This window comes from Pleurodeles waltl, chromosome 5 (genome assembly GCF_031143425.1).
Source record: "Pleurodeles waltl isolate 20211129_DDA chromosome 5, aPleWal1.hap1.20221129, whole genome shotgun sequence".
NCBI classification, from domain to species: Eukaryota; Metazoa; Chordata; class Amphibia; order Caudata; family Salamandridae; genus Pleurodeles; species Pleurodeles waltl.
In genome coordinates, this window is record NC_090444.1 from 1,710,223,254 (window position 1) to 1,710,243,871 (window position 20,618).

Below are 20,618 nucleotides of genomic sequence, written 5' to 3' on the forward strand. Positions count from 1 at the left end.
CCTCAGTCCAGACAAACCCTTTCTTTAAATTTTCCTTTTTTAAGGTGTGAGTTATGTGGCTAGTCTGTCTGGCAAAGTCTAGAATGAATTGTCAATAGAAGTTTGCTAACCCTAGGAAACATTGTGTTTCTTTTATGGAAGAAGGAGAAGGCCACTCTAGGATAGCTTGTACCTTTTCTTGATCCATAGCTATGCCGGTGGGACTTAAATGATAGCCCAGATATTTGACTTCCGTCATGTCGAACTCACATTTTCCGGTTTGCAAAATAGTTGATGAGCACGAAGTCTTTGAAGAACTTGTTTCACGTAGGAAGAATGGAGTTCCGGATTTCTAGAATAAATAAGAATATCATCTAGGTAGATCACGACTGTCTGATTCAGAAGGTCTGAAAACACTGAGTCCATAAATCTCTGGAAGATTGCGGGGGCATTAGTGAGACCAAACGGCATAACCCTATATTCAAAATGGCCAAATGGAGTCCTGAAAGCTGTCTTCCATTCGTCGCCTTCTTTTATGCGTAAAAGGTGGTAAGCTCCTCGTAAATCTAATTTAGTAAAACGTTGAGCCCCTCTGATAGCTTCTAGTATGTCCCTGATGAGAGGCAAAGGATAACGGTCTTTAATTGTTATTTTATTCAGACCTCGAAAATCCAGGCAAGGACGAAGATCCTTTGTCTTGTTGGGCACAAAAAAGAGAGGAGCCCCAGCCGGAGACGACGATGGAACAATAAGACCACTCTGTATATTTTCGTCCAGATACTCTTTTAGAACTTCCCTTTCGGGTTCCGTGAGAGAGTACATCCTCCCAAAAGGAACAATTGTGCCGGGTTCCAATGGAATAGCACAATCATATTCTCGATGTGGAGGTAGCACAGGTTTCGACGGTTTTTGGAAAACATCCTGAAACTCCAAATAGTGGTCTGGGACCCCTTGGACCGTATTAATGGACATACCAGTGGCACCTTCAGTATCTAAGGATCTTTTCGGAGACCAATACTTGTCGGAAGTAAAACAGTTCTCATGACAAAATTGCGAAGACAAAGAAACTGTCCGGGTTACCCAATTTATATACGGGTTATGTCTGATAAACCACAGAATTCCAAGAATGATGGTATGGTTGGGGGACGTGAGAAGATCGAAGGAGATGTGTTCTTGATGGTTTCCCACCTGTAGACTTAACATCAGGGTAGTGGTGTCTACAGGACCAGAGGATATCAAGGATCCATCCACGGTGTGTACCTGTTCGGGTACTTCTTTTGCTTGTGTAGGAACTTGGTGAGCAGCAGCCCACGTCTTGTCCATGTATATACCACTAGCACCACAATCTAGTAATGCCATAGTCTTTTCTTGACGACCGTCAGGAAGTTGTAACAGGACAGGAAAAATGAACAAGGCGGTTGTATTGTCATTAAAGGAGCTGATGGAAGGTATAGCTGTAGATCCCGTCCCCTCCCTTCTTACAGAGGACGGGAGGTGGCGTTTCCCGAAGGCCTGGGCGGACGTACAGGACAGGTACGAAGCATGTGACCAGCAGAACCACAGTACAGGCACAACCCTCTCTTGCGTCTGTCCTCTCGTTCACTAGCAGAGAGCGGACCTCGGGTAGTATCCACCTGCATGGGTTCCCCTTTGATGTCTCTAGCAGGAGTGCGAGGTTCCTCGGAACGCTGCAGGCAAGCTCGTGAGCTACTTGGCTGGGAAAACCCTCTACTCCTTTTCTTTTCAGATCTCCGTTCCTGAAGACGATATTCGATGGACAGTGCTTGATCCATCAGGCCACGAAGATCTTCCGCTCTGGTAGAATGTACTAGTTCATCCTTTATTTCTTCTTTGAGTCCTCTACGAAATAAAGTTACCAGAGTACGTTCCACCCAAGTGGTCTCTGCCGCCAGCTGACGAAAACAGGTTATATATTGCAAGACGTCTTGCGAGCCTTGTTGGATATCACATAAGGCTTCTTCGGCAGAGGCTTCCAATCCAGGACGGCTAAACATCTGTTTGAAGCGACTCACAAAGGTGGAATAGTCCGACAATACAGGGTCGTTGGAGGACACCATCGGGGTTGCCCAGGCCAAGGCTGGACTGGATAAGGCACTGATAAGATAACCCACCTTGGTCCTGTCGTGGGAGAATTGGGTAGGTCGGAAGGCGAAGTACACTGTTAATGCATCCAGGAACTCGCGAAGCTTGGTTGGTTCACCAGAGAAACAAGGGGTAGAAGCGGAGATAGTTGGAACATCACTGGTGCGGAGAGCCAAAGCCTGTCGTAACGCAGCATTTTCATTGCGTAGTTGTTGCAATTCCTGAGCTTGTTGCTGAATCGTGGTCAAAAGAGATTGTTCCGGATCTGCAGCAGCCGCCACTGTGTCATCCATGGTGTTTGAGGACGTCGGAATGGTTAGGCGCTGCAATCTGTCACGACTCACGTGCTGCTTGCGCCTGGAATTTGCAGACCGGGTGGCGTGGATCTTCAATGTTCGGCTTTGGCCCAAAAAGGGGCGACTCTTTCTGGTAGCCACGGTGCTGTAAGCAATGGAGACGCCAAGAACAGACCGTGCCCTTCAGAAAATAGCGCCAGAGGAAAAAACCCCTTAGAAAAAGGGGAAAAACCTCCAAACAGGAAGATTCCTGGAAAAAACAAGAACAAACAAACAGGAATCCAAAAGGAGCAAAAGTCAGGAAACACAGAATGCTGAATTCCAGAACCCACAGGAGAGGAAATCAGGAGCGAAGACACTAACTGAGCAGAAAGTGTTGCAGCGCAAAGAAAGAAGAAAACACAGCCCTTATATACTAAAAAACAGGAAGTGACCCACAGGAAGTAAAAGGACGCCATCTTAGACAGGGAAACAACACATAGAACAGAATAGAACAGGAACCATAGAGAATAGGGAACAAGGAATGCTGGGAAAGAACAGGAATCTGGGAAGGGGGAAAAGACATAAAGAAAGGCACAACAAAAGACTGCAGAAAAGAAGAAAAAGAAGAAAGAAGGGAAAAGAAACGAAAAATAACAGGTAAGAGGGGTCATAGACCCCTAGTATAGTGGAAAGCAGAAGGTAGAACGAGGCCCCATGCAAGTCTGGGGCCTCGAAATGCGCAGGAGAGGCTGGGGGCGCGCCGCGTCCTAGCAACGCGGTGCGCGGCCCGAGCCGAACACCCGGCTTGAGTCGAGCTCTCGGCTCGCGCCGCACCGCGCGGCGCGACAGAAGGGGCACAACCGATGCACACAGCATTTTTCATCCCATAGAACGACGCACGTCTCCCCGCGTGAAAAATAACGGCGCAAGTCTGTGTGTGAAGGGGCGTAACTGACGCACACAACCTTTTTCCATGCATCTCCTCTTCTGCGGCCCTCTGCGGAGATTTTCCACTCCAAACCAGGTACTTTGTGCTTGAAAGAGAGTTTGGGCCAGATGTATGAAAATGTTATGCACTCACAAACGGTGCGAATCGCAAAAATCGTCCGTTTGCGAGTGCAAAAACGTGGTCTGCGATGCATGAAAAGCATTCGCAGACCAAAAACAAGAAATCGGAAAAAAAAACGTTTTTTTGCATTGCGACCTGGTTTTGTGAGTCGCATTTTGCGATTCGGTATTTCCAGTAGGAAATAGCGAGGAGCAAAAGGCGAATCGCAAAATCCGAATCGCAAAGAGATGCATCAAAAAATCGCAATTAGCGATTTTTCGCAGAATGGCATTTTGCACATGCAAAATACCACTAAGTGAAACCAGGTGGTAACCAGGTGCAACCTATATAAAGAGGCCCAGAATGCCTCAGGCTCTCTACCACAATGGCTGCACTCTACGTCATGGCGAGGAGGATGAGGATCCTGGCAGGTTTGAGGAGAGGGAGTAGGAGACAGGAGCGCATTTTCAGAGTGCGCATTACACTTTTTGACCTGACAGAGGAGGAAATATATGAGAGGTATAGGTTGAACTCAGCCATGATTCTTGATCTGATAGCTGAGCTACAACCCATACTGCAGCGCAGAACACTAAGGACCCATAGCATACCCACCCATGTGCAAGTATTATGCTCCTTACACCTACTCGCCTCAGGGAGCTATCAAGGGGTTATAGCAGCGGCTGGGGGGGTCTCACTGAGCACCCTCTCCAGATTTTTCAATGCATTTATCAACGCCATGCTAAGCAAACTCCAACAGTACACCCCACAGGAAATACAGCAGACAAAAATTGACTTTTATCAGATAGCACAGTTCCCCCACGTCCTAGGTGCCATAGATGACACACATGTGGCAATATGTCCACCATCAGTCACAGAGTATGTGTACCGAAACCGTAAACACCAACATTCCATGAATATACAGGTGATATGCAATGCCACCTACTGTTAGGGTTTGTACACAGCAAAGAGCATGTCCCCTCTCACTGCACTAGTGGGTTCTGTAATAACTCCCTTTTAAACTTACTATTGAAAGCCTTTCTTGTTATCTCACCTTCCCCCCCCCCCTAGGCTTCTGTGTATGTTGTTTAATGTGCTGTTTTGTTTACACATTGGGCCTTGCTTTTACCAAGGCTTCTTTAAAACACTCCTCCCTAGGCCATGTGTTAATCCAACTCATTTGCATAATAACTGAAACTCTGCACACCTTTCAAGAACATGTGCAGCATGTGAGGACCACACCCAGCTCTTCAAACCACACCCAGCTCTGCACACCTTCCAAGAACATGTGCAGCATGTGAGGACCACACCCAGCCCTTCAAACCACACCCGGCCCTGTCTATAAAAGGCATCCCCCGAGCCTCACCCAGTGCTTGTGCTCGTCTACCTCCCGCTTACCTGAGAACAGATCCCTCGGCGCTGGCACTCCTGCTCTTTACAGACTTTCATTGACTTCAATGGGCGCAGCTTCTGGCTCTTCCTTCTTCCGGTTTCCGGTTCCTCCTTGCTTCAGCCTCTCTCCTATGAGTAACCTGCAAAAGAGAAAGAAGACAAGGTTAGACTGATCAGTATCTCTTGCCAGCAACAAGTAAGTGCAAAACTTTTTATTACCTGAAAGAACTTTGACAACAATTTCTGGATTCGTGTATAGACAATTTGAAACGAAATACCTTCCACGAACATTGTGATTCAAACTCTTTGTTACAAGAATATTTTGCAGAACTTTGTGAAGCAAACATTGTTTTTTCTCATGGAACTTTTAAGAATCGAACAGTGGAAACCATTAACAGCAAGGCAAACAGTAAATCAAGGACTTGCACAAATTACATGATGTATTTTGATGTAAAAGTACAGTATTTGTTTTATAAAAGATTCTGGAAATATGGGAAAAGTGAGTCTGCTATTGGGAATTTAGGCTTTAGTTATATTATGATGAATGTTTTATATTGGTAATTCTGATAACGGTATTTGTTTAATGTTTTAGAAGCTTTACAGTAATAGAAAACACATCCCAGAACAGTAACACATTCCAAACCTGGAAACTAGAGACCAGGATCCAAGAGGTACTTTTAGAAGAGAATTTCTAATAAATAAAGGGATAGTCAGGAACCCATTTAGGAATAGGTTGCACTTATCTGTTCTTTGTTTATATTTCATTAGGCACCAGTTTCTACAGAAGTCAGAAAGGGCCGCAGATTTGTGCAGCACTTCAACAGTGGAAACGCAAGAACGGTGTTGTCTCTCTTTTTTATTTTATCCACTTCCCCCCTTCCCTTGAGCTTCTGTTCTTAGTGCACTGTTTTAAAAACTAGTGTGCTGGAACAAGCAGTTTCAGGGTGGGGTCGGATTGTCTTCAACCTCCATCAGAACTGAACAAGAACTCAGGTGAGCTGGGCTTTGACAGAAGCACAAGCCTTAAAAAATGTCAGTTCTGGTGGACGATGAATACCGGGGAAGAAATAGAGGGCATTGACGTCACGGATATGGCGAAGGCCCTAAATGAGGACTTGGCTCATAATTAATCAGTGTCTGGCATCTTGCAACATATGCAAGAGGAAATAGAGAGATTAAAGATGGAGAATACCTCTTTAAAACAGGATTTAAGCAGGTATAAATTTAGGGGATCTCAGTGGAACACAGCTTCTATGCCTTTGTTTAAAACCTCCTCAGAGACAGGGGCGCCATCAAAACATACAACTTTGCCTTCCCCAGTTGAGGTTACTGTTAATGTTCCTAATGTTGTGCCCTTAGCAGCACCTGAACGTTTTCATGGAGATAGTAACAAATTCCATGTTTTTATCAATCAATGTCAATTACACTTCATTTGTAAGCCACAACAGTTCCCTACTGATGATACGAAAGTGGCATTCGTCTTGTCTTATTTGGGTGGCACAGCAGCCAATTGGTCCATTCCTTTCGTGGATAGAGATGATCCCATCCTCCATAATTGAAATCAATTTAAACGTACCATGACCAGCCTTTTTGCAAAACACACTTTCATGCAGGCAAGTGATAATGAGCTTTTAAATCTTAAACAAGGTAACAAGGATTTATTGACCTATCTCACTAGTTTTAATCGTTTACTCACCGAGACACAGTGGCCAGAAGAAAAGCGTGTCTCCCTTTTTTATAAAGGTTTGAGAGACGAGTTAAAAGACGCGCTGGCTCATATCGTTGATTTGCCAAGAGACTATTCGGACTTTGTAGATTTAGTTGTGAAATTAGAACATAGACTAGGAGAAAGAAAGGGAGATAAATACAAACTGGAATCACGGTTAACTTTTATTAGACACGAGAAGAAAGACACAGATAATAAACTCCCTGAACCAGAGCCTATGCAAATAGGGACACTCAGAGGTCCACTCACATCAGAGGAAAAAGAAAGAAGGAGAAAATTTCAATTATGTTTATATTGTGGCAGGGCAGGTCACTTTGCCAGAGAATGTCCAGTAAAGCCTAAAACTCCACGAAAGGGTGCTGTTTCCTCCACCTCCTCAACTGAATCGGGAAACGATTAAGCTCAACAAGGGGAGAGGTTACTTGTTCGAGAAAACATCTTAATCAAACCTCTAATGCTGCAGCCTTCAGGGTACCGCACATACCTAGACATTTCATAATTCAGGTCGTTTTAATTGTTACTACCCAAGTGAGGCATTCTCTCCCTGTCCTAATGGACTCAGGCGCGACAGGAAATTTTGTGGATAATAAGTTAGCTGAAATCTTAGGACTTCCTATGTGCCTAAAGCCTTCTCCAGAAGCAGTATGTGCAGTGGGTGGGTCAGAATTGACCTCTGGATTAATCACAAAACAAACAAGTCCACTTGTTATGGTCTGTCAGAACGGGCACACAGAGGTGATTAGCTTTGATCTGATAGATACTCCTAATTTTGGTTTGATTCTCGGGGTACCCTGGTTAACAACTCATAACCCAAAAATTGATTGGGTGAATAGAACTGTTACTTTGGATTCCTCTTTCTGTAGAACCAATTGCTATCAAGAAGCAGGTACAGAACAGAGCACAGTATTACACTGTGCTAGTGTTACACAAGATGAACCAAGTCTCCCTCCTGAATATTCTGACTTTAAAGACGTCTTTGATCCAGTAAAGGCTAGTGTGCTGCCCCCACATCGGTCTTATGACTGCCGTATAGATCTTATCCCAGGGGCCCCTTTACCTAATAACAGAGTATATGCTTTGACTGACGAAGAAACCAAATACTTAAGAACCTACCTAGATGACCTACTACAGTCTGGGTTCATCCGTCATTCCACATCTCCGGTGTCATCTCCACTCTTTTTTATCCCGAAGCCGGATAAATCCCTGCGCGCGTGTATTGATTATAGAGGACTAAATAAGGCTACAATAAAGAATAAATATCCTCTTCCTCTAATACCTGTGTTGTTGCATCAATTAAGACATTCTACTGTATACACTAAACTAGATCTGCGGGGAGCTTACCACCTGGTCCGAGTAAAAGAGGGGGATGAGTGGAAGACAGCTTTCAAGACAAAGTTTGGTTTATTTGAGTACACAGTAATGCCCTTTGGGTTATGTAATGCCCCTGCGGCCTTTCAGTTCTTTATAAATGAGGTCCTACACGAATTCCTGGACGTTTGTGTCATAGTATACATAGACGACATCCTCATTTACTCTAAGAACTCAGAAGAACATACCCAACATGTTTGTGCAGTATTATCAAAGTTAAAAGAAAATCATCTTTTTGCTAAGTTAGAAAAGTGTACTTTTAATGTCAACAAGGTGGACTTTTTAGGATACTGCCTGTCACCTCAAGGAATAACTATGGATGTAAAGAAAATCAGTGCTATTGCTGATTGGCCAGAACCATCCTCTGTAAAAGATATTCAGAAATTTCTGGGTTTCGCCAATTTTTATAGGAGGTTTATTGCATATTTTGCAGACATTGCGGCCCCAATAACTACCTTGTTGCGGAAAGGGCAACGATTTCTTTGGACTGATGAGGCGGCACACGCCTTTCAACTCCTAAAACAAAAGTTCACTTCAGCCCCAATTCTGAAACATCCTGATCCTGACTTGCCCTTTTTTGTTGAAGCGGATGCTTCACAAGTAGCTTTAGGAGGAGTTCTCTCTCAACGAGATGCAGTAGTTGGCCAGTTACATCCTATAGCCTTCTATTCCAAAAAGTTATTGCCAGCTGAACAAAATTACACTGTGGCTGAAAGGGAACTACTAGCTATCAAAGTAGCCTTTTCAGAATGGAGGCACCATTTAATGGGAGCCAAGTACCCAGTTACAATCTTTTCTGACCATAAGAACCTACAGTTTTTTGGATCACTTAAAGCACTAACACCACGTCAGATGCGCTGGTTAAATTTTTTTAGCACATTTGACTTTGTTATAACCTATAGACCAGGTGCACAACAAATTCAATCTGATGTGTTATCTAGATACGGACATACCTCAGACATGAAACAAGATAAAATAGGAGAACCCATTATTCCTCCCCAAAAGTTGTTGGCACCAGTACAACAGAAGGATTTCATCACAGATCTATATAATGCACACATGCAAATAGCACCTCAGGATTGGTTAAAGGATTCCCATAACACAATACAACGAGGTTTATTGTATCACAACAACATGCTGTTAGTGCCCACCTCTGAATTACAAACACAGGTGATAATTTGGCATCACGCCTCACCGTTGGCAGGTCATCCTGGTTGGGTAAAAACCCTGGAAAATGTGCAAAAACACTTTTGGTGGGACACTATAAGAAAGGACATTAAGCAATTTGTCACTACCTGTCCAATTTGTGCAAGACATAAATCTTCTCATAAGGCTCCTGACGGCTTGTTAATACCAATGCCAACACCCAAACAACCTTGGCACACTGTGAGCGTAGACTTTATTGTAGGTTTACCACCTGTAAAATCCTTCACAACAGTGTTGGTTATAGTGGATTTTTTATCTAAAATGGCACATTTTGTACCATTACGGAAATTACCCACGGCGGCGGAATTTGCCGATATTTTTATAAGGGAAATTGTGCGTTTACATGGTTTGCCAAGCAAAGTGGTGTCAGACCGAGGGAGCCAGTTCAACTCCAGATTTTGGAAAAAATTATGTGAAAAACTGAAAATAGATGTGGCCTTATCCACTGCTTTCCACCCAGAGACAGATGGACAGACTGAACGACTGAACCAAACCTTACTTCAAACGCTACGTTGTTTATTGGCTGATTATTCTAGTGAATGGTTGGAAGCTCTCCCTGTAGCAGAGTTTGTTTATAATAATACTGAGCATTCAGCTTTACTTTGCTCACCATTCTATTTCTTGCAGGGGTATCATCCAAGAGCTATACCCATTTTGTTAGAAGATTCCCTGTTGCCTACAGTAACGGACAGACTAACGAGGTTAGGTGACATACAAGACAAAGCCAGGAAACATTTATTAAAGTACAAGGAAAGCATGAAAAGACAAGCAGACAAACACAGGTCTGAGGCCCCAATGTATAAAATTGGTGACAAGGTATGGCTCTCCACAAAGAACCTAAACATAGAGGGATCCCGAAAGCTGCAACCACGTTTCATTGGACCCTTTAGTATAACTGCCATAGTAAACCCGGTAACAGTAAAATTAGATTTACCAAAAGAATATCCAGTACAAACTACATTCCATATGTCCTTGCTTAAGCCGTACAACTCAAAAACCCGACCTGAACCACCACCTCCACCCGTACCAATTAAGGGAAATCTGGAATATGAAGTGAAAAGCATAAAAGATTCAAAAAGAATTAGTGGACGTCTGTATTATTTAGTAGAATGGAAAGGATATGATGAATCTGAGAATTCATGGGAGCCAGCATCATATGTACATGCCCCACAGCTGATTAGACGGTTTTATTTAAAAAATCCAGGAAAACCCCATCCTGTAGGAGGGCCTTTGAGGGGGGCAACTGTTAGGGTTTGTACACAGCAAAGAGCATGTCCCCTCTCACTGCACTAGTGGGTTCTGTAATAACTCCCTTTTAAACTTACTATTGAAAGCCTTTCTTGTTATCTCACCGTCCCCCCCCCCTAGGCTTCTGTGTATGTTGTTTAATGTGCTGTTTTGTTTACACATTGGGCCTTGCTTTTACCAAGGCTTCTTTAAAACACTCCTCCCTAGGCCATGTGTTAATCCAACTCATTTGCATAATAACTGAAACTCTGCACACCTTTCAAGAACATGTGCAGCATGTGAGGACCACACCCAGCTCTTCAAACCACACCCAGCTCTGCACACCTTCCAAGAACATGTGCAGCATGTGAGGACCACACCCAGCCCTTCAAACCACACCCAGCCCTGTCTATAAAAGGCATCCCCCGAGCCTCACCCAGTGCTTGTGCTCGTCTACCTCCCGCTTACCTGAGAACAGATCCCTCGGCGCTGGCACTCCTGCTCTTTACAGACTTTCATTGACTTCAATGGGCGCAGCTTCTGGCTCTTCCTTCTTCCGGTTTCCGGTTCCTCCTTGCTTCAGCCTCTCTCCTATGAGTAACCTGCAAAAGAGAAAGAAGACAAGGTTAGACTGATCAGTATCTCTTGCCAGCAACAAGTAAGTGCAAAACTTTTTATTACCTGAAAGAACTTTGACAACAATTTCTGGATTCGTGTATAGACAATTTGAAACGAAATACCTTCCACGAACATTGTGATTCAAACTCTTTGTTACAAGAATATTTTGCAGAACTTTGTGAAGCAAACATTGTTTTTTCTCATGGAACTTTTAAGAATCGAACAGTGGAAACCATTAACAGCAAGGCAAACAGTAAATCAAGGACTTGCACAAATTACATGATGTATTTTGATGTAAAAGTACAGTATTTGTTTTATAAAAGATTCTGGAAATATAGGAAAAGTGAGTCTGCTATTGGGAATTTAGGCTTTAGTTATATTATGATGAATGTTTTATATTGGTAATTCTGATAACGGTATTTGTTTAATGTTTTAGAAGCTTTACAGTAATAGAAAACACATCCCAGAACAGTAACACATTCCAAACCTGGAAACTAGAGACCAGGATCCAAGAGGTACTTTTAGAAGAGAATTTCTAATAAATAAAGGGATAGTCAGGAACCCATTTAGGAATAGGTTGCACTTATCTGTTCTTTGTTTATATTTCATTAGGCACCAGTTTCTACAGAAGTCAGAAAGGGCCGCAGATTTGTGCAGCACTTCAACAGTGGAAACGCAAGAACGGTGTTGTCTCTCTTTTTTATTTTATCCACTTCCCCCCTTCCCTTGAGCTTCTGTTCTTAGTGCACTGTTTTAAAAACTAGTGTGCTGGAACAAGCAGTTTCAGGGTGGGGTCGGATTGTCTTCAACCTCCATCAGAACTGAACAAGAACTCAGGTGAGCTGGGCTTTGACACCTACATCATAACTGATCTCGTGGCCAAGTACCCAGGGAGCACACATGATTCATACATCTTTCGTCACAGCGGCATTCACACAAGACTGCTAGCTGGGGAGATTGGTGAAGGATATCTACTAGGTAATGTCATTCTTTACACTGGCACATAGGTAACAAACCCATGTCAGATGGCTGAGGTACCCAACAAACCTTCTGTTCCTTTCAGGAGACAGTGCCTATGCAGTGTGCACCTACATGATGACGCCCTACCTCAATCCCACCACACCGGCAGAACGGAGATACAATGCAGCACACAGGGCAACCCGCAACGTGGTGGAGCGCACATTTGGCCTCCTGAAGAGTAGCTTCCGTTGCCTACATAAGAGTGGAGGGGCACTACAGTACAGTCCAGAAACCACATGTAGAATAGTGGCTACTTGTGCAATCTTGCACAATATATCTACAACCAGGGGCATACCTATAGGAATCAGTGACACTGAATCAGATGAGGATGACGATCCCATACCACCTCTACAGCCAGCAGACAGGACCAGTGCAGCAGAGGGACGGCAAAGGCGTGCTGACATCACACACAACCATTTCAGACGTGAATATGTACAATCAAACTCCACTGACTACTGTAGCTATAGTGAGAAAAATATTTATTCCTTTACCACAGCCGCCACAGCACGACGGGCAATGAGGGCGGTGGAGTTAGGACCTGCAGTAGTTTGCAAACATGGTGCGAAAACAGTGCTCATGTCTGCATCTACTCAGTCTTTCATGTCTCAGCTCCTCGCACAGGTCACGCACTGCAGTGGTCAGCTCCCTAGTGTCCTGGGAGGCCTGTATCTGTCCCTCATGCAGCTGGTTGATGTTTTCATTCAGGGTGTCCAGTCTCCGATGCAGTCCAACCGTATTTCTATTGTGGACTCTAAGGTTCCTGTCCAAACTTTGTATCCTTCTATTTTACAGGCGCAGTTGCTGCAACATAGCAGGCTCAAGTCCACCAAACAGGGATGTACCCTCAGCTGCCTCCTGCAGTTGCTGTTGTGACACTGGGGCACTTGGACGATGCGCTGCAGGACCCCTGTCCTCCGGTACCTGGCTGCGCATCCCGGATGCAGATGGTGTGCCTGAACTCTCCTGCTGCACATCAGAGTCACCACTGAGGTCTGGTAGTGGCAATGGCCTAGGCCTGCTGCACACAGTTGGGAGATTGATGGACCCACTGGTGTTGGTGTCAGAGGGCAGCTGTGTGTCCGTGTCTGCTACACCCGTCATTGCTGTGGCTGATGTGCCAGGCCCACATGCAGCAACAATATGCAGCATGTCAGTTCTGTATGTTACATTATCTGTCCAGAAATGGCAATAAAACTATAGATACCGCTGTACATGGTGTAGTGTGTGTTGTGTAACCTTGGGTTTCACTATGCTTGCTTACATTATCATGCCACTGTCTGTACTAGTTTGTGGACCACGACTCCCATAATGCATTTTTGTGCTGCTACTGAGATGTGGAGTGGACTACTTCACACACTACTTCACATTACATGCTAATTCCTAAGGGGCTTATATGCATGCACATACTGTGTTCACACAACAACATTTGCACTTACCTTGGCTGGTACTTGGTTGAGCCGAGGTGTCTATGTCTGTGACCACTGTCACTGCTTCCGTAGGAGAGTTGATTCCACCAGGTCCTCCAGTGGTGTGGCAGGTGGCTCAGTTGGTGGTCCACCTCCTGTGCTCCAGTCCTCTGCAAGTCGCCTTGCCACCCTCTCCTTTGCCCGGGACCGCAGGTCATACCAGCGCTTCTGGATTTCATCAATGGAGCGCTGGGCCACTCCAATTGCACAAATTTTATTTTGGATCTCCAGCCATAGTCTCCTCTTCTCACTCTCTGGCACCTGGAGGGATGATTTGCCAAACAGGCGGTCATGACTCCTCACCACCTCCTCTGTTAAGATCTCCAGCTCCTGCTCACTAAACTTCAGTTTGCGCTTCCTCTCCTGCTTCTCAGATCCTGGACCTTGGGGCTCCATTGTGGCTCAGATGATGCTGTTCCTTTACAGTGCTGCTCACAGTGGCTGGGCTGCTCTCACTCTGGATGCTGGTTTGGGTGTGGCACCTGTAACTGCCTGGGATGACTCATTTCCTGCTGATGAGTCATCAGGCTCCTCCAGGTGTGCATTCTCGTACTTTCTCGCATTTTGCAATTTTTTACCGAATCGCAAAAAATCGCAAATTGCGAGAATGCAAATTGTGATTCGTTAAATGGGCCTCGCAAACCACAAATAGCGATTTTTAAGAAATCGCTAATTCCGAATCGCAATTTTGTTACATGGCCAATTGGGACTCGGAAATTGCGATTTCTTAAAAATCGCATTTTGCGATTCGCAGACCCCAGTTTTCATACATCTGGCCCAAAGTTTACTTTTTAAATACTTAAGACACTTCATATCACTTTTTAGTGATATCTTTACAAATTCATATTGCATCCTTGATCGTTTTGACCTGCAAATACCCAGATAAATATTATATATTTTTTCAAACACTGTGTGGTGTATTTTTGCGGTGCTATATTATGTTATTGTGTGATTTATTGTCAACATGCTTTACACATTGCCTTCTAAGTTAAGCCTGACTGCTCAGTGCCAAGCTACCAGAGGGTGGGCACAGGATAATTTGGATTGTGTGTGATTTACCCTGACTGGAGTGAGGGTTCTTGCTTGGACAAAGGATAACCTGACTGCCTACCAAAAACCCAATTCTAAAAATTATGCAGATGTGTGCAAGTGTGACTGAGCATCCTGTTTTTGGGGGTTGTCTGAGTGGAATGCACAAGGGAGCTGTCAGCTAATGCAGCCAGACGTGGATTGTAAGGCACAGAAGGATTTAAGTGCAGAGAAAACCTCACTTTCTAAAAGTAGCATTTCTAAAATAGTAATATTAAATCCAACTCCACCAATCATCAGGAATTTGTTTACCATTCTGGCCACACTAAATATAACCTTGTTAATCATACCACTCAAACAGTACATGAGGGTAGCCCTATTGTTAGCGTATGAAAGGGGCAGGCCTCACAGCAGTGTAAAAAACTAATTTAGGAGTTTAACACTACCAGAACATATAAACTGCACAGGTACATGTCCTGCCTTTTATCTACATAGCACCCTGTCCTATGGTTGCCTAGGGCATACCCTAGGGGTTACGTATATGTAGAAAAAGGGGAGTTTAAGGCTTGGCAAGTACTTTTAAAGTTGAAGCGGCAGTGAAACTGCACACAGGCCTTGCAATGGCAGGCCTGAGGCATGGTTAAGAGGCTACGTATGTGGGTGACACAATCAATGCTGCAGGCCCACTAGTAGCATTTAATCTACAGGCCCTGGGCACATGTAGTGCACTTTACTGGGGTCTGACCAGTAGATTAAATAAGCCAATAGGGTATAAACCAATGTCAACATGCTTTAAGGGAGAGAGCAAATGCACTTTAGCACTCGTTAGCAGTGGTAAAGTGTGCATAGTCCTAAAAACAGCAAAAACAGTGTCCAAAAAGTGGAGGGAGGCAGGCAAAAAGTTAGGTGTGGCCATCTTTAGGCTGTCAGGTCTAACACGCAGTCACTGCCTGCCCGATGGCCCTGCCACTGTCCTGGATCATTCCTCATCTGGCAATGAGGGCCAACACAATGAGGGCTGCCTAGAGCACTTTGAGGGATTCACCCGCATAGTTGTGGGTATTCCCAGGTCAGGTCCCACAGGATTATGCAGGATAATGTGTGGGGCCAGGCCGGAACTCATACAGATATGTCCATGGCGGCCACAATTTTGGACACACCCCTCAAGATGTCTGTAATTTGAAAACACACAAAACAGAATATTGCATAGAAGATCCATTTCACAGACCTACAATGAACAATAATGTGATAATGTAATAGTTCTGAAAATGCTATAGCCTTGATGCAAATCCCATCCAAACAGTGGCTAACCATAAAAACATATGAAGGGAGGAGACTGAAAGTGCTCTCTCTCTCCATACACTAATTTTCATGATATCTTTTTTTCAGAGTGGATAGCATCAGGTCGTTTAAACAGCTAACATTGTCCATTGATTATCTTTAGTGTGTGTCAGAAATGAGGCTGTGATAGCGACCCTCTCCCAAAGAGCAACCACTCTCCTGCCATTTCCTGAGTATTTTGTGACTGCACCTAGCCTAAACTTCAGCTGATTGTCTTTGTTCCCGATTTTAGATCATCAGAGCTGGTATCATATTTTGATTATTAATTGAAATTTATTTTCTGCTATGCACCCCATAGTGGGGACTGCAGATGGTAAAGAACAATAAATGATTTAGTGGTTAGAAGTGTTTACTACCAGTGGTAATTCCTTTTAATGCTAGTGCTATTCATAACTATCTTTTGTTGTTAAAGGTTGCATAAGTCTCTTTCACTGTGCTACAAAACATTCACTAATGATTTGCTACTTCTTACAATCACATTTTGATTTCAAACATTGGGCCTGAGTCGCAAAGGTAAGCTTAGACCAAAAGTCTAACCTTAAACCAAAAGTCTAACTTTATTACCAGTAAGGTTAGACTTTAGGTCTAAACTTAGACTTTTGGTCTAAGTTTACCTTTGCAAATGGGACCCAATCTATCTTCACTTGACTGGCACACTTTTGCCAGTTGTACTAAAATATAAATCTGTCTGGATGCCTTTGCAGAAAAAAAGCACTCTTTAATGTCTCTTTATTCTACATTTTAGGGATTCTTCATTCTGGTGTTCGGCTCACTTATGGATGGGAAGGTGATAATTTACGTTAATTTTGGTTCAACTATCTATAAATAAATAGTCACTGCATTGCAGTTTTTATTCAATCAATGCTCAATCAGACTAATTTTGCTTCTCTTTTTACTAAACAGACGCGGGAAGCACTATTACGCCAGTTCTCTCCAACGCGATGGGCTTCACAACTCACCAAGGTATGTTTAAAATGGTGCCATAGTGTTGCATCTGGTTGTACCAGGCGCAGAGAAAGTATAAAAGGTTTCAGACCACATACGAAATGGCAAAGTGACGATACATAGGAGTGGATGTAACTATGTGGGACAATGGCACAAGAAATGACTGAAGCGGTCAGAGTCCACAAATTGAAGCAAACAGTTTTGTGTCTTTTGTAGCAGTGTTTATTTCGGTTGCAGATTAACCTGATAGCGTTCATATATTATCCTTCTCGCTGGGCCTGAACATCTGGTACTAAAGGTAAGTAGGATCGCAAATGTCTTCTTAATTCTTAAATGGAGAAAGTTGGATACTGAAGAAAACAAACGTTTAATATAATTGCGGGCTCCAGAAAGTCAAAACATTACGTCAGAATAGCTTTACAATTTGATTAATTCCTCTTAGGCTGAGATGATTCGGCACATAACCCTCGTATTGACAACAACGTAGTATTGGTCAAGGGAGTTAATACATTCTAGAAGAGGAAGACCATGGGCCTCATGTACGAAGTATTTTGCATGTCGCAAACGGCGAATCAGGCCATTTGCGACGTGCAAAATGCAATTTGGGATGTGCAGACCCATTTTTGCAATTCGGTAATCTATTTACCGGATCGCAAAAAGGGTTTGCGAGTAGCAATTATGAAGGGGTGTTCCCTTCCTAATTGCGAGTCACAGTCCCAGGTATGATTGTTTTGTGACCGCGAATGCGGTCGCAAAACAATCGCAGTTAGCACCAGTTTCAAACTGGTGCTAACCCATTCTTAAACGGAAAGGGGCCCCCATGGGACCCTTCCCCTTTGTGAATGGCAGCAAAAACATTTTTTCAGAGCAGGCAGTGGTCCTATAGACCACTGCCTGTTCTGAAAAGATGAAAATAAAACTTTTCATTTTTTGTTTTTGAAATGCATCTCGTTTTCCTTTAAGGAAAACGGGCTGCATTTAAAAAAAGAAATGCTTTATTTAAAAGCAGTCACAGACATGGTGGCCTGCTGTCTCCAGCAGGCCACCATCCCTGTGAGGGCAGCCATACCCAATGGGGTCGCAAATTGCGACCTACCTTGTGAATATTCATGAGGTAGGTCATTTGCAACCCCCTTGCGAATCGCAAACAGTGTCATTGACACTGTTGTACATGAGCTATTGTGAGTCGCAAACTGGGAGTTGCTCTAATTAGCAATTTGTGAGTCGCAAAACCTGTATTTTGTACATTAGGCCACAAATGCATTTTGCAGCACACATAAAAGTAGCAAATCATCATTATTCGGCTCAATCTCATCACTACAATATTTTGCATACTGTAACACTTCATCAATCGCTTCGCTTGCCAACAAATCAAATGATTCTTAATCATCTGGCTAACTTCTGGTCTCAACCCTTCGCCGAATCTAAACACAAGATGGTTCATGTCCTTCGGTTCAATAGTCTCGGTACCACTGTAGTGTTTGAATCCCTTTAACAATCTCTCATAGTAAGCATGTATTGATTCCTTAACCTCTTGAGAAGTCCGGTCAATTTTCTGCCAATCTGTCACCTTCGGCGACACCTTCTGTTTAAAAAATTCAATCACCTTATGATAATACTTCATCACCTCTTCAGAGGGTGCTCCGGTCACCTTATCTCTTGCCGGCTCCTTCGTAGGCCAAACTACTCCTCTTTTGCACTCGAGCCACAAATCAGGCGGAACAATGATCTCAAACAAGGTATTCAAGTCCTCCCAGAGACACTTCGCAAGTTTCACAAACCTATCTGTTTGCTGATACCACTCGATCGGTTTCTCTCTCAGTCTGGGATAATCATTAGTAAAAGATAGGATGTCTCCTCTGGCCAACGGTACATGGACTAAGACACCACCAGCTGTCTCTCTCATGGGTAATATTTTTACTGAATCCACATCGGGGGAGGCTTTAGCTTGGTTAGACCGTGGACTGTCACCCTTCTCCTTATGTCTTTTCTTTGCCCACCTGCCTTCCCATTTTTCCAGCGCACCCCAAACTTGCGCACTTTGCAACAATTCCTTCAAATGTGCCCTCATTCCCTCAGACCTCATGTGCTCAAAGTCTTTGGAGTCAAAATCCAATCTGTAACTTCTTTTCAGGTGTTTAGTGTTTCCGATATCAATATTGTATTTATCTGCCAGGTTCGCTAATCCCTGATGCACCTTGCCTACTTCTTTGGTAATCTTGGGGCACAGGAATCTTAATTCTGCTTCCGTATATGACTCCAATCTATTTACCCCCATCGTACCTTCCACTAATTCAGCAGCTTCTGCCCCTAATCTTACAAAGTTCAGGTACTCGTCTTGCTTTTCCTTTTCTGGTTCAACTGTAACCACTGCAGCCTTTTGTGAAGTATAAGTCTTTTCTAGCCATTCATTTAGCTGTTGAACTGTGAAACCCTGCAATGAGATATTCCCTGCATGTTTCATCGGTGAATGTGAGGTGTTTGTACTCCTTGTCTGAGGGGTTAAAACCCCTAATCCTGCTTGACGCATTGCTTCTATGGGTGCTCCCACTGGGCTAAGGTCCATTAAAGACCTCGGCTGTTCAACTGCTTGTTCTCCTAGGGCCATTATCTGGGGAATTCCCATAGCCCCTCCTCTTATCACATCTTGAGTCATTACCCCCTGGTCACATACGCCAGTTTTGCCCTGCGCATACAATGGCACTGGTGGACCAACAGTAATTGGTAAAGATATGGCAGCAGGTGTCTGACCCGGTCCCAGACTCCGTAGAGCAGTAACTCCATAAGTCTGTTCCAAAGTACCTGGGACGGGTACTAATGGCGGACCAGCTACTGGGTTGTACCCTGGTATCAGCTGTGGCTGCGGTTGGGACAATAGTTTTGGAGTTGACTCAATCCGCACTAACTTTGATTTCGTGTATATCGGGTCTGGCGGCACTATCAGATTTGAAGTAGTCTCAAGTACTGGGATGTCTGGGTAGATTCTATGTATCTGTGGTGGAGGTTGCAACTGTATCGGTATGTCTGGTGCAGTGGGTACACTGACACCATTCTGTATCGAAGCCGTATCACTAGTCTGTACCGTATCAGCAACTCCCTTTTCCTGCGTCTGGTTCCCAGGGTCTATGCTAGTACTCGGAGCACTGTCGTTCACCACATAAGGTGGCGGGCGATCATGTAATAATCTGTCCATGAACTCTTCATCGTCTGAATCATCTTCCTCTTCCCAAGGTCTTTTATTTTCTTTAGAATTGTTCGAGTCTTTGTCTGTCTTACAGGAGGCTTTCTTTCCCTGCGTCTCTTCTCCCTGTGCTATCGCTGGGAACAATTTTAATCCGTCAACAATTCCCCTTCTCCACATTTTACTCTCGTTATCCCATCTAGCCTCAGCATAGGGTTTTTCTGCCCTTCTCAGTCTTCTCTGAAACTTTTCTTGCCTTTGTTTAAGAGCCATTAGATCCCAAACCGCTAAAGCTTTATACTGAGCTGGCCTCGGAGGTGGTTTCTGTGTACTTAACATCCATCTCAAATTCTCTAGCACCCTCGTATTGAACGTCCTATGTTCTGGGAATGCTAAACATCCCTCTTTCTCTGTTAAATTGCGCCACTGTTTCATCCATAGACAAGGCGCAACACCTTTCTCTTCCATGACTATATAAGCTGGAGTACCCTCGGGTGGTGTAGGCTCCCCATCAGTTGCTACAATATATGCGTCTCCTTTCAGAGGGCTCTTAAATGCTTTGACGAAATTCATTTTGTGGTTTTCTCTTATTTGTAATTTAATCAGAAGTGACTTAGTTCCCAGGACACTCTTCACCCACCTTTCTCAACCTATTGCCTCTCACAGACAGCAGCCAATCCGTGTGCGACCCCTT

General features: G+C 44.0%; 1 protein-coding gene across 5 annotated transcripts in view; it reads left to right on the top strand.

Annotated features, from left to right (window-relative positions):
* LOC138296693 (adhesion G protein-coupled receptor F5-like) overlaps nt 1–20,618 on the top strand; it is a 912,996-nt gene that overhangs the window by 833,068 nt on the left and 59,310 nt on the right. For all 5 annotated transcript variants that reach the window (XM_069236060.1, XM_069236064.1, XM_069236063.1 and 2 more), the window contains 2 exons: nt 16,544–16,585; nt 16,702–16,761. In XM_069236060.1, coding sequence (XP_069092161.1) covers nt 16,544–16,585; nt 16,702–16,761 — 102 coding nt within the window. The remainder of the gene's footprint in view (nt 1–16,543; nt 16,586–16,701; nt 16,762–20,618) is intronic.